The sequence below is a fragment of the Centruroides sculpturatus genome, unplaced genomic scaffold, assembly GCF_000671375.1.
Source record: "Centruroides sculpturatus isolate CEXI.00-Female unplaced genomic scaffold, Cexi_2.0 scaffold879, whole genome shotgun sequence".
In the NCBI taxonomy this organism is placed as follows: domain Eukaryota; kingdom Metazoa; phylum Arthropoda; class Arachnida; order Scorpiones; family Buthidae; genus Centruroides; species Centruroides sculpturatus.
This window is the reverse complement of record NW_019385173.1, coordinates 171,289-183,264: the sequence shown is the minus strand read 5'-3', so window position 1 is coordinate 183,264 and position 11,976 is coordinate 171,289. Positions and strand designations below refer to the sequence as shown.

The window sequence follows — 11,976 nt, the reverse complement described above, 5'->3', positions numbered from 1 at the left end:
AGCAGCACCTTAGTTATTAATGTATATTTAATATATTTACATTCATATTTATTTGCAAATGTACATAAATTATTGTCTATTAAATTTTTTGACAAATATATATTTTAAAAGAATTATTAATAGGATATAGATTTATTAGCATATGTAAATATTTATTATGTGATATTGCATATTCATTATTTACATATATCAACAAGAATTTTTATGAAATTCATTTCTAGAATGTTGTTCCATTTCAATAAAATTTATTAATGATAATTACATCATTTATAAAAGCACAAACTTTTGATGATTACATCACATTTTTGTAATTTTATAAAATGAAATATCATATAAAGATATGATTTGCTTGGTCTTAAAATTTTATGTTCCCTTTAATATCACTTGATGCTGTTTATTCTTTTATGTACTGTATACATTTATAAAACTTATGGATAATGTTCTTATGTTTATGACATATATTCTGCTTAGAAAAGGTATTATAATATTGCAATAGAGCCAAATATTAACTATAGTTCATTATTTATTATTTTAAAACATCATTTTGTAAATATATTATTACTGCATAGTTTTGAAATATCATATTATACAAATTTTGTAAATTTAAATCTTTTTCAGTATTATAAACTGTGTTTAAAATTTGTCCGTGGAGAAAACTATTTGAAAAAACAGAATTACTATTATTATTACAGATATATTGAGAAATTTGGCACCTACAGCTTATAAATTTGAATGTTTAGAAATATATATATGGAATGAAAGCATTAAAATTCATGTATTATATACATAATTAGATAATTACATAAATTTTAAGAGTTGTAATTCATGTGATATAACAAATGAGAGTAAACATTATAATAAAAATGTTATGTATATTATTGCAAATGAAGCTTTTTTTTTTTTTTTTTTTTACATTCATGAATGCTTACATTTATCACTTCATTTTTATTTTGCATTATGTTTTTTTTGTACTTTTGATATCCCAGACTTTAATTAGCTTAACGGCAAAATACATAGAAAATATATGTACTTGAAATGCTATAGTAATAAATATATACCAAACAACAGCCACTGGATATCCAAACCATTTATCAATCTCAGTAGAATTTCTGTTTAAAGCAATATTAATAACATCTTCCAAAAAATAAACTGCTGCCCAAAATATTGGAAATAAACCAAACAAGAATGTTCCAGTAACATATATTTGCATAAGTGATGAACGATTTCTTCTAGCACCGGAGAGTCCAATAAATGCAAAAACTAGGCTAACAGTCCATATCCACTCCCATAAATGAGGTTTTGGAATGTTCATATTTTTTAATTCTTGAATTGTAATTGCAAATTGATTCAATATATTTTCTGATAATTTCAAGGCCATAAGTAGGAAAAGTAGAAAATGCAAGAAAATAGACATCCGAAGACGAGATTTATACAGTGAACTAAAAACAAAATAAAATTATTAATANTTTACGTTTTAGATAAATCCTTCTTAAATGGAAAATTTTTTTTGATTGGAAAAGCGCTCATGTATGTACGAAAAGAATCTTTTGACATAATGTATTTATGCCTTTCTACTTTACTGATGTACATATTTAACCAAATTTTATGCATTATGTATGCAAATCGTTCATTCTGCGCTTTTTTAATGCCTTCTGCAATACCCATGAAGTTATTATTGGACAGAATGTTTTCCCTTAAAATTTTAATATTTTCTGACTTCGATTCCTAGAATTAATAATTATATTAATATAAAACACAAAACAGGGTGACTTTGGATAAGTTTAAAATACTTTGCTTCAATGTTCGTACTAAATGCAATATTGCATAATACCAATGGCATAATGTTAAAGGTTGCACCTAGATAAAATAGTATATGAACTTAATTGTTATTAATTTATAAGGTACGTTTCATATTTTTAAAAAATATTATGCTTGTTCAAAGCCATCCAGCCATGGTCTGTCTTTAGACAGCTGGTGTCTATCATGGCACAGTACAGGAATATAGTAATTTATATCTATATAAAATTTAGTTAACCTTGCATACATTGAACAAGCTATGACTTAAAAATATATAAACAAAAAATATATGATATATTTTTTATCTTATTTTTATAAGCAATATACAATACAAAAAAGTTCAATCTTTAACAAAACTGGGCAATAATATACAAATAAAAACACTCCAACCTTGAAATTCTCCTAGCAGATTGATAAAAATCCAGAAAGCTTTCAGTCCAGTTCTAACATAAGACCTGCTTGCAGGGCTATGGAGTCGGTAAAAAAAACACTCTAAACTAACTCCGACTCCTGATAATTTTAGTAGGCTGACTCTGACTCCCACAAAATTAAATTCCAAGTCATTTTTTGGTGGCAGAGGAGCTTGTAGAGGTTACCCTACTCTGAACTCTGATAGGAGCCCCAAGCATTTACCCAAATACTTTTATAGTTAGTACTTTTAATATTTAACTTACATTAATATTTATTTGTATAAAAAAAATTAATTTTTAACAAATATTTAATAAGAGGAAAAGAGGAAAGCAATAAAATTCTACATCTACATATCTTTATTCTACAGCTTTTGCACTTCAATTTCTATTTCCAGAAAAGTTAGTACAACTATAATAAAAAGTGTGAAATCTAGCTACTTCAGCCCCTTGTTCAGAAAAGAAAAATATATACTCTGATCAATTAGTCTGGCTCATTCAGAAAAATAGAGTACTTATTTAGAGCAGATTTTAATATTTTTGATTCATTCCTGTATTATCCCTATGGTATGAGTGGTTCACAAAGACTTGATATATATACTGTAAGTTCTGCCAAGAGGTCCCTCAAATGGCACACAATGGAACACAAATCAGATATAGATAATGGGAAACAAACCATCACCCTCTCGATATATGCGAATAACAATGAAATTTGATCTAATTTACAAGCAACTCTGATAAGAACAATGGCAAACATGGACCAACTCAAAATACTAGAGGCATTTGAAATTTATAAAGCAGACATTCAAGGGCAGTGTATTAACTTAAAGGAGGAAAGGTAGATTCCCCAAGCATGGTAAGCCCTATTTGATAAGTCATTATAAAACTACATTACAACATCTATGTTTTGTTGCATCCTATTGGTCAAGCTTTGGTTTTAAACAAAAGAAGCACTATACTTTGTATAACTCCAGCAATATATTTAACCAAAAACATTTTTGAATGATTTTAAATTAAAATTTCTCTAGAGTTTTTATACACATTCCACTTTCAAAAAATCAAAGCCTGTGGCATTCCATTTCTGGAAAATTGTAACCTGAAGTAGGTCTTACAAGTTAGAAGTATACCAAAAGTATTTGTTTTTCTGAATTTTCATCAGTTTGCTGGGAGAATTTCAAGGTTAGAGTGTTTTTTATTTGCAATATACAGTACTGTTAGGGGTGCTGTATATAAAACATATGCCTTGTACAGTACGTACATACAACTCATACAAAACAAAACAAAAATATACTACTTGGTACTAAATGGTATCACATCAGCACCTCACAATACGGTTAATTAATGGTAATGAAAGCATTAATACATTTTATATTGCACTCCAATGACTGCTGACTGTTCAAACAAAAAATGATTCTGTATGCTTGCCTGAGGAGGCATGGGTAGCTTTCAAACAATGTGATTTTCCTCAATGTCAAAAAAAACTTTCTTTTAACCAAATAAAGACATTTGTTGAGATTCATCTTCTTAAAAATTGTATTGTTAACATTTCCTGCAATAGTTGTCTTGATTTCCTTGTTAGTAGCTGTCTCAACAGGTCCTCATTTCCATTGTCACCTTTTGGAACACTATTAATATTTATGATTCCCAATGGTACTCATGAGTTTTCTGCAAAGTTTTCCTAGGGTAAGTTATTGAATCACAGTTAACTTTAGACATGTCATTTTATCTATGTAAAACCTATGAGCATGACATTTTAAATCTACTAGATACATCAAACTAGTTTTAGATGCCAATGATTTCCATAATTTACCTAATTTTTTCTACAATAAGAATTTTCTAGGAGCAAATATGTAACCATTAACTATGCAGTAATTATTTACTAATCAAAGGATAAAAAGCATAAACCTCCTGAAGGTCTATGAAGAAGACTGAAAATGTTTGACAATTAATAAATAATATGTACTGCATGGTTAACGGTTACATATTTGTTGTTAATGCTAGTGTAGTTATGAAAAGGATGAAAAGAAATTTCTAGTATTCTATTTTGAGAGTTACTTCAAGCTTTTACTTAAAATTAAATAAAATATGTTCTGTTAAAGAAAAAAAATTTCTTATTTGCTAGTTTTTCACACCAATATATTTGAAAAATGAAATGTAATAGGTAAAACATCATATTTAACAATGCTGCCAAAGGTATAATTTTGTACGAACTCATACAGATGTCCAAAGTCACCCATTTTATGGTGTAACAAAATAGTATGTATAAACTAATTTTATCAAATTATTCATTTTTTGTTTCCATAATCAAATACTAAAAGTATTTTTATCTCTTTCTAGAAACTGATTGGCAGAAAGATTTAAATTTAAAACATATGTAAAAAAACTATGAAAAAATGGGCAAATTTTTTATAATCAAAGTATAAAAAGTGTTTTAAAATCATCCAATAAAATTAATAATGAAGTTAGACTATATCCTTTGACCCATCTGAAATAAATCACTTTAGGCTTATATTTGAAAGTACAGTATTCAATATTAATGATAAAAAATAATTTCTTGAATGAAAGCCTGAAGTGATTCATTTTAGTTAAATGCCAATTCCAGAAAGTCTGACAATAGATTAAAAAATTCCAATAAAATTAACATTAAATTTAATATTACAGAATTCTTTTATATAATTATGTTATAATAATTGTTCCTTTTATGAATACTTAGAACAAATGCTGTTATTATTATTATTCAATTTAAGTATTTCTCTTTTGTTTATGAATGTAGAAATGGCATAAATTAAATTGTATGATTACAGTAATTAATCTGTTATTTGTAATTATAAAACGGTAGAATTTGAAGAGTCATTTAGTAAATTCCTACAGAAAATTTAATAGCTATTACTAACAAAATAATGGAAATGCATTGATTTAATTTTATCATTTAATAACAATCTATCAGATGACATTTTAACCTCAAAAAACAGCATGCATTTTAAATTTCAAGCAATGAAATATTTAAAAATTTCTTGGTATTTCATAAAATGATTAATCCAGAAAAAACAATATCCTGCAGACTGTGGATTAAGCAATTACATAAAACCTGCACAAAATTAATATGCATTTAATTTCCACTTTCCAAAATCTAAGCCTAACATTATAAATACTTTACCCAATGGACATTTTTCCTTTAAAGATTTTAAGTTTCAATTATTTAAATTTAAGTTTTAATAATAAATTTTAAAACAGTATTTTGTGCAACATTATATAAAAATTAACTCTTAATTTCTCTAAATATAAAGCATATGTCATCAATGATACTAAGGTTTGTAATCTCAAGCACTGGATCAGTTGTTTGATTTCTACACAATCATCATCCTGATGATGAGATCATACTCCAAAACATTTTAAAAACTGCTTGTTTTTCATGTTTGCTATTTAAATGCATTAAATCCTACAAAGCATTTTTTATTAAAACTAAGAACTAAAATGATTACTATGAAGAGCAGTTTCAAAATACAGTACTAGTTTTCCCACCTGACAAAAAAATGTGGCATTCATTCAAGAGAGTTAAAAGCTTAAAAATTAATTTTGGACTTTTTTCAGGCTGTAAAGGTGAAATTTAGACAATTTTTTTTCTAGCAATGACAAAAAAAAATATTCTAGAACATTCAATAGGGTTACATAAGTAGAGAGAGAGCATTTCTTCACATATTTCATTGGAAGTAGACACATCAGCAATGCAATACGAAATTTTCAAAATATGAATATGAAACTTTCAAAATATGACAATATGAAACTTTCAAAATAACATATTCACATGCTGTTTTCTACACTTCAACAGTAGCCATAATGCAATAAAGCTTCACAATCTCATCCTGCAAGATATTTGGCAAGGACACAGTCAATAGGCAGATCTGCTACAACTGGTTAAGAAATTCAAGGATAGATATTTCTTGCTTAAAGATGAACCCCATCCAGGTAGCAATTCCAAACTAATGATAACGACATTCTCCTGCAACTGATAGATAATAGTCCACAGATAACTTTCAGAGAATTAGCACAACTTGTTCCCATACACTCCAAAAATTCGACAAACAATGTGCCAGCACATTGAACAAAGATGACCTTAGAGAAGTTGCCCAGTCTGGACTGCAAGGTACTGCCTCATCCATCATACACCCCAGACTTGACACTAGTGTTGCCACTTTTTCAAAATCGCTGACCCGAACAGCAGGTGAGGTTTGTTCGAACAGATGTTCCTGACACATGCACAATGTCATTTTGCATTGCGAAGAATAATGTGCAGTGCATGCCGGTTCTAAATCAGTTACAGTTAGGGACTAGGGAAACTTGGGTAGGAGTAATGTAAGTAACTAAATTAAGAAAAAACAACTACAGATGACTTAGCTCTATTGGATATTGGAGACATGTACAGATACAAATCATACAAGCAAATAAAAAAAAAAAAAGAGGTTGACAGGTTGTGCACGATATTCCTGGACAAAATTAGTAGTTCACGCGGACAGTGAGTCAATTCCCGGACTGTCCAGGTGAAAACCAGACAGGTAGTAACACTACTTGACACCAACTGATTACAATCTATTTTGCACCCTGCAGAATCATATTGCAATGTACAGTTCAATGACAATACTCATATGAGAATGATGCTTAGGCCTTTCTTCAAAGAAAAACACCAATCATTATATGCTTATGGGATTGAAAGTTTGCAGCAAAGATGGCAAGAAGTGACTGTTATTGATGGTGATTGAACATGAATGAACCCATATAACTGAACTGTGATCATTGTTGAATTGTCAATAAGGTTTTTTTTTCAGTGTCTAAATTTCACCTTTTTCCAATCTGATAAAAATAATTTTTTAAAATTTAATTTTAAAATTTATTTTACTCCGTCTGAATCTTTAGAACAGATATTGAATAATTTATTTATAAAAGTTTTTGATCTACAGTGAAAATTTCTTTTTAAAACACTGAATTGTTTTCAAGTGGCAGTAAATAGACATTCTTTTTAAATTATTATCATATTATGAATGTGATTCTAATTCTTTAAACTCTTAGTGTTAACGTGAAATGTGATTAGTGAAATTTAACTAAGTACAAATATATTCTTACAAATAGTGTGGCTAGATGGTGAATGACAGTTGTAGCCAGAGTAGCCAATTTCTTTTGGGAAATTCCACTAGATTTTTGGCATTTGAAAATCTGTAATTTTTATAGTAAATCTGACAAATATTTAACTGGTTCTATTTTGTAAACAGTCTTAATATTATCATCACTGTATCGCTAATATGGATGGTATAACAGGTAATTACCCTTCTAAGATATCCAGAACATACAATATCTAGAAATAATAATCATTTAGGTTCTGTTTAACTTCAAACCAAATCATTCAATAAATTAAATAACTATTGCTGAATTAACTTCAGAAATAGTTATTTTATTTATTGAATATAGACTTATTGGGCTAAATATGACTAACTGATTAGCTATATTATAACCAAAATGTAATTCAGCTATCTGACTTCTTAAATATCAATAGTAGTTCATAATCAATCAATTATAAATTAATTTTAAGTTTACAGGGTCATAGTAGAGAAAGCAATACACCTTTAACTGTGGTTAACAGTTTGGATAAGTGCAAACTTTTTAAACCCTCCAATTAATGACTTTTCAAGGCATGGTATGACAGAAGACACATTCCTCTTGCATCTTATTACATCTTACAGGAACAGGAAAGGCTGTGAGAAAGTGTCACCTCAAAAATTCTTCCATAATATGACTAAAATCCAATCATCCCTTTTGGGAAAGAGTACTGGGATGACTTTTAAATCATCAATTGAAGACATGTGGGAAAAGTTAAAACAATGTCAATTATTCAAATAAGAGTCTTACTGTTAAACCTCCTGGTTTTTATATTGATAGGAAAATCTGGTTAATATCTAGTCAATAGTTAATAAGATCTGTTCATGGAAGATATAAATGCTCTCTACACAAATTGAACCTATCCCCATCCTGACTGTGATTGTGTGCATATGGAACCTTCTAGACCAGGGGTGGCCAACTTTTGTGTACATAATATCTACTTTTTATCTTAAAAATGTGTCATGATTGACTTGTTGTCGTAGGCATAGTCTAAGTGGCGAGGGGAAGGTGTGAAATACATACTATGTATAGATAGGTAAGAAAAGCCACAATTTAATTTAAATAACACTCACCAAATAAACCATTCCCAGTTCATAACCAAACAGAAAAATTCTTTCTACGAATGTTTTCATCTATATGTAATAGATGATTGCTAAAATCCTCAGATATTGACGATATCGAACTAACGGCTAAATATGCAAAATATTTTACATATTTTTAATTTTAATGCAACGTATTCGAATTACGTAGCTAAACGTAACTGTGAAGGTCCGAAACCCTTTTTCTGTTTTAGATCAGTGTAAATCTAGGAATTTTCCTAGTAAAAGAGAAAAGGGGGACTTCTGTGGTCAATGACCGAAACGCTCTCCTCGAATTAGAAAAAAAAGGAGAATGTTAAATTATCAATAAACAAAAACTTCTCTATTTGTTTAACAGTTATTCTATAGACGTAGTATCAACAAGAAGGGAATAAGAGATATTTCTNTTTTAGCAAATATTCAAATTTCAAAATTTTGAAATAAACTGTTTTCCTATGTTAAAATAATCAATCATGTAAAAAGAGAATTAGTTTTCTTTTGTCAACTGTGTTTTTACACAGTCTATTTTTAAGCCAAATTGCTTAAAAATAGATCATTTAAAAAGAGGGATGGGTATATTTAACTTTTTAATCTATATTAGAGAAATAACAATAAAAACTCTAAGTGAAAAGAAAATAATAATGTAATTATATTTATAACAAATATTTTGCATAATGGGAAATCTGCTGTTTATTTTATGATAATTTTTCTTCCATAATATATGAGGTTCATAATTAGTGGCCTTTAAGACTTTTCTGATAGCTTTAGGACTATGCTTTCACACTATATACATATATATGCAAAGTTTTGTGTCTATCAAATATTATTTAATAACTTATAAAAATCTGACATATTTTAAATATTCAATAAGTACCTTGAAATTGTTGTGTGGGTCACAGGTTTGCAATCACTAGATTAATGAATATGTTAAAGTGCCATGTGTTTACAATTATTGTAAACGTACTTTCAGATTGTGATCATTGTATTCAATATATAATAAGTGAATTATATTGGTAAATTTTTTAAAGGTAAACATTTTAAAACTACTTATTATACTTGACATTATATATATACACACACACTGTACAGTACATTGTATACAGACAGGGCCCTCAAGAGAGGAGGAGCTTGAATTGAGCCAACATTCTATTTATTTGATTTGTTCAAATAGAAAAAAGAAACAAGACTAATAGTCAAATGAGGCAAAAGGGGCCTGCTCCACTCCTGTACTCCATATGGCCTTGACTGTACATACACAGAAAAAGATATATAATTATCAATAACGATTAAACATTTAAATAAATTAGCGATTGTTTGAATTTATCTTAAGTAAAAGTATCTTATATTGAAAAGTTTCCTAAAGTATTTAAATTTTTATTACTCCATGAAAAACTAAGCACCTTTCGTAATATTGCGAAGCAATTTTTTGTCTGTGACGATAATCGTTTCCATCAGTACCGCTAACCCATTTGCCTTCTCTCGAAGCCATTTCTATACATTCAATATAGAAATATATTATTTAATAGATAATTTATAACTTTTTACCGATACAAACAAATCATTGACAACGTGTATACTTCGGCAAAGATCGACAACACTGCCATTTCTAGCCGTTAGTTCGATATCGTCAATACCTGAGGATGTCTATTACATATAGATGAAAACGTTCGTAGAAAGAATTTTTATGTTTGGTTATGAACTGGGAATGGTTTATTTGGTGAGTGTTATATAATTAAGTATCCAGTTTTTTGAAATACAGTAAATTTAATTTAAAACATGAAGAAAAGGTACTTACATTTTAAATAGAAGAAAAATTGAAACTCTACATTGTCACTTTTGGGGACAACCACGTCACCCTTCCTCTCTACCATGTCCCAACCTACTCTCTCTGTCCCTCTTTCCACCTTTCTTTTTTACAGTTTTACAACTCTTTGTCTATATTTCTTATTCTCCTTTTACAACTGTACATAAATGGATTGCACATGGACTGACAAAACCTCATCTGAGGGAGGATGTGGAGGTCTGATATCGCTACAGTTGCATTTGCACATTACATTTGGTTACAAATGTAACACATTAATTCAAGAAATCGCGAGCAATTGACCAAAATTGGCTTTGTGATCAACTTGTTGGCCACGCGTTCTAGACAATGCAGCATATTGTCCAGGTGTGTTGTAATCAGCTTTTTCCAGGTACTTTGGCTGAGATTTACTAGACAACTACTGCTACGATTAATTGCTTATTCAATCTGGATATTTTTTTGTGATCTCCATTTTCCTGTTTATTGTGTTACTTTCCATATGATTAAAAACTTACAAAACAAAATATCTTTTTATATTTAATTTGGTCATTAAGATATGACAATCACCTTCAATATAAAATCCAAGGAGGCGATTATAATGAAATCTAGTTTGTAGCATATTGACAATTATGAATGATAAAGATAAAAAAAAAATAAGATTATCCTCTTTTTAATCAATACTTTTTAAATCAAATTCAGAAAAGTGATAAACAACTCTGTTAGACTCAATTGTTTAAGTACTAGACTACTATTAGACTAAACTAAACTATTTATTTGAAGCCAAATATATTAAAGTCATTTTATTAGGCAATATTCTCAGTATTCCAAAACATTTCAGAGTATAATTATAGTCTAGTGTAGTAATGGCAATCTTTATCCAACATTAGATCAAAATTAAATTTAAAATTTAAAAACTCCAAATTTTTAATTATTCAAATTAAAATATTTGAATAATTAAATACAACAAAAGTGCTTAAAATTTAAATTTACACCTATCCCTCCTTTTGCATGGTGGATTGTTTTACATGATGGTTCCAAAGAACACCACGTAAAACAAAAATTGAGTTAAAAAAATATAGTACATGCATCCTGTAGAAAAATGCTGGATAGGATCCAGAACTTCAATGGAATGGAAAGATAAGCAATTTACAAAAGAAACATGATCTCTTTTATTCTATCATTATCTTTAACATTATTTGTACATAAATACAGTAAACACTAAGTAGCATAGACAATAAAATCAACACACAGTATTCTCTGATGAACATACAGTACTGTACTGTGCTTAAAAAAGATAAATGAACTCTTGATTTCAACAAAGAGTAACTTTTTAACAATGCCTATGTTCAGCAGACTCAACAGTTCCGGAGCTGTTGAGTATTTTTCTGCTGAACGCCCTGTACAGTAGTGCTCTTTTGGAACACGTTTGGTGTTTTGACGTCACATTTGATAGCGTCTTTCATTTATGCTGCCTATCGCTACCTGAAACTGACCAATGAGGCTTTTTGTTCCAACACAACTTCACTCATCTTTCAGCAGATCCGAGTTGCTACATAACAGCTCCTAATTTGCTCATTACAACTGTTGAGTCTGCTGAATGCAGCCAATAACACAGTTTTAGCAAATATTCAAATTTCAAAATTTTGAAATAAACTGTTTTCCTATGTTAAAATAATCAATCATGTAAAAAGAGAATTAGTTTTCTTTTGTCAACTGTGTTTTTACACAGTNTGGCAATCTTTAT

At 28.8% G+C, this 11,976-nt stretch overlaps 1 protein-coding gene across 1 annotated transcript; it reads right to left on the bottom strand.

Annotated features, from left to right (window-relative positions):
* Positions 1-891: 891 nt before the first annotated feature.
* Positions 892-10,027, bottom strand: LOC111635737 (protein jagunal-like). Its single transcript, XM_023380802.1, has 2 exons — positions 9,832-10,027; positions 892-1,439 (listed from the first exon to the last, which is right to left on the bottom strand). The coding sequence occupies exons 1-2, from the start codon at positions 9,918-9,920 to the stop codon at positions 956-958; spliced, it is 573 nt and encodes a 190-aa protein (XP_023236570.1). The 5' UTR covers positions 9,921-10,027; the 3' UTR covers positions 892-955.
* Between the last annotated feature and the right edge of the window lie 1,949 nt (positions 10,028-11,976).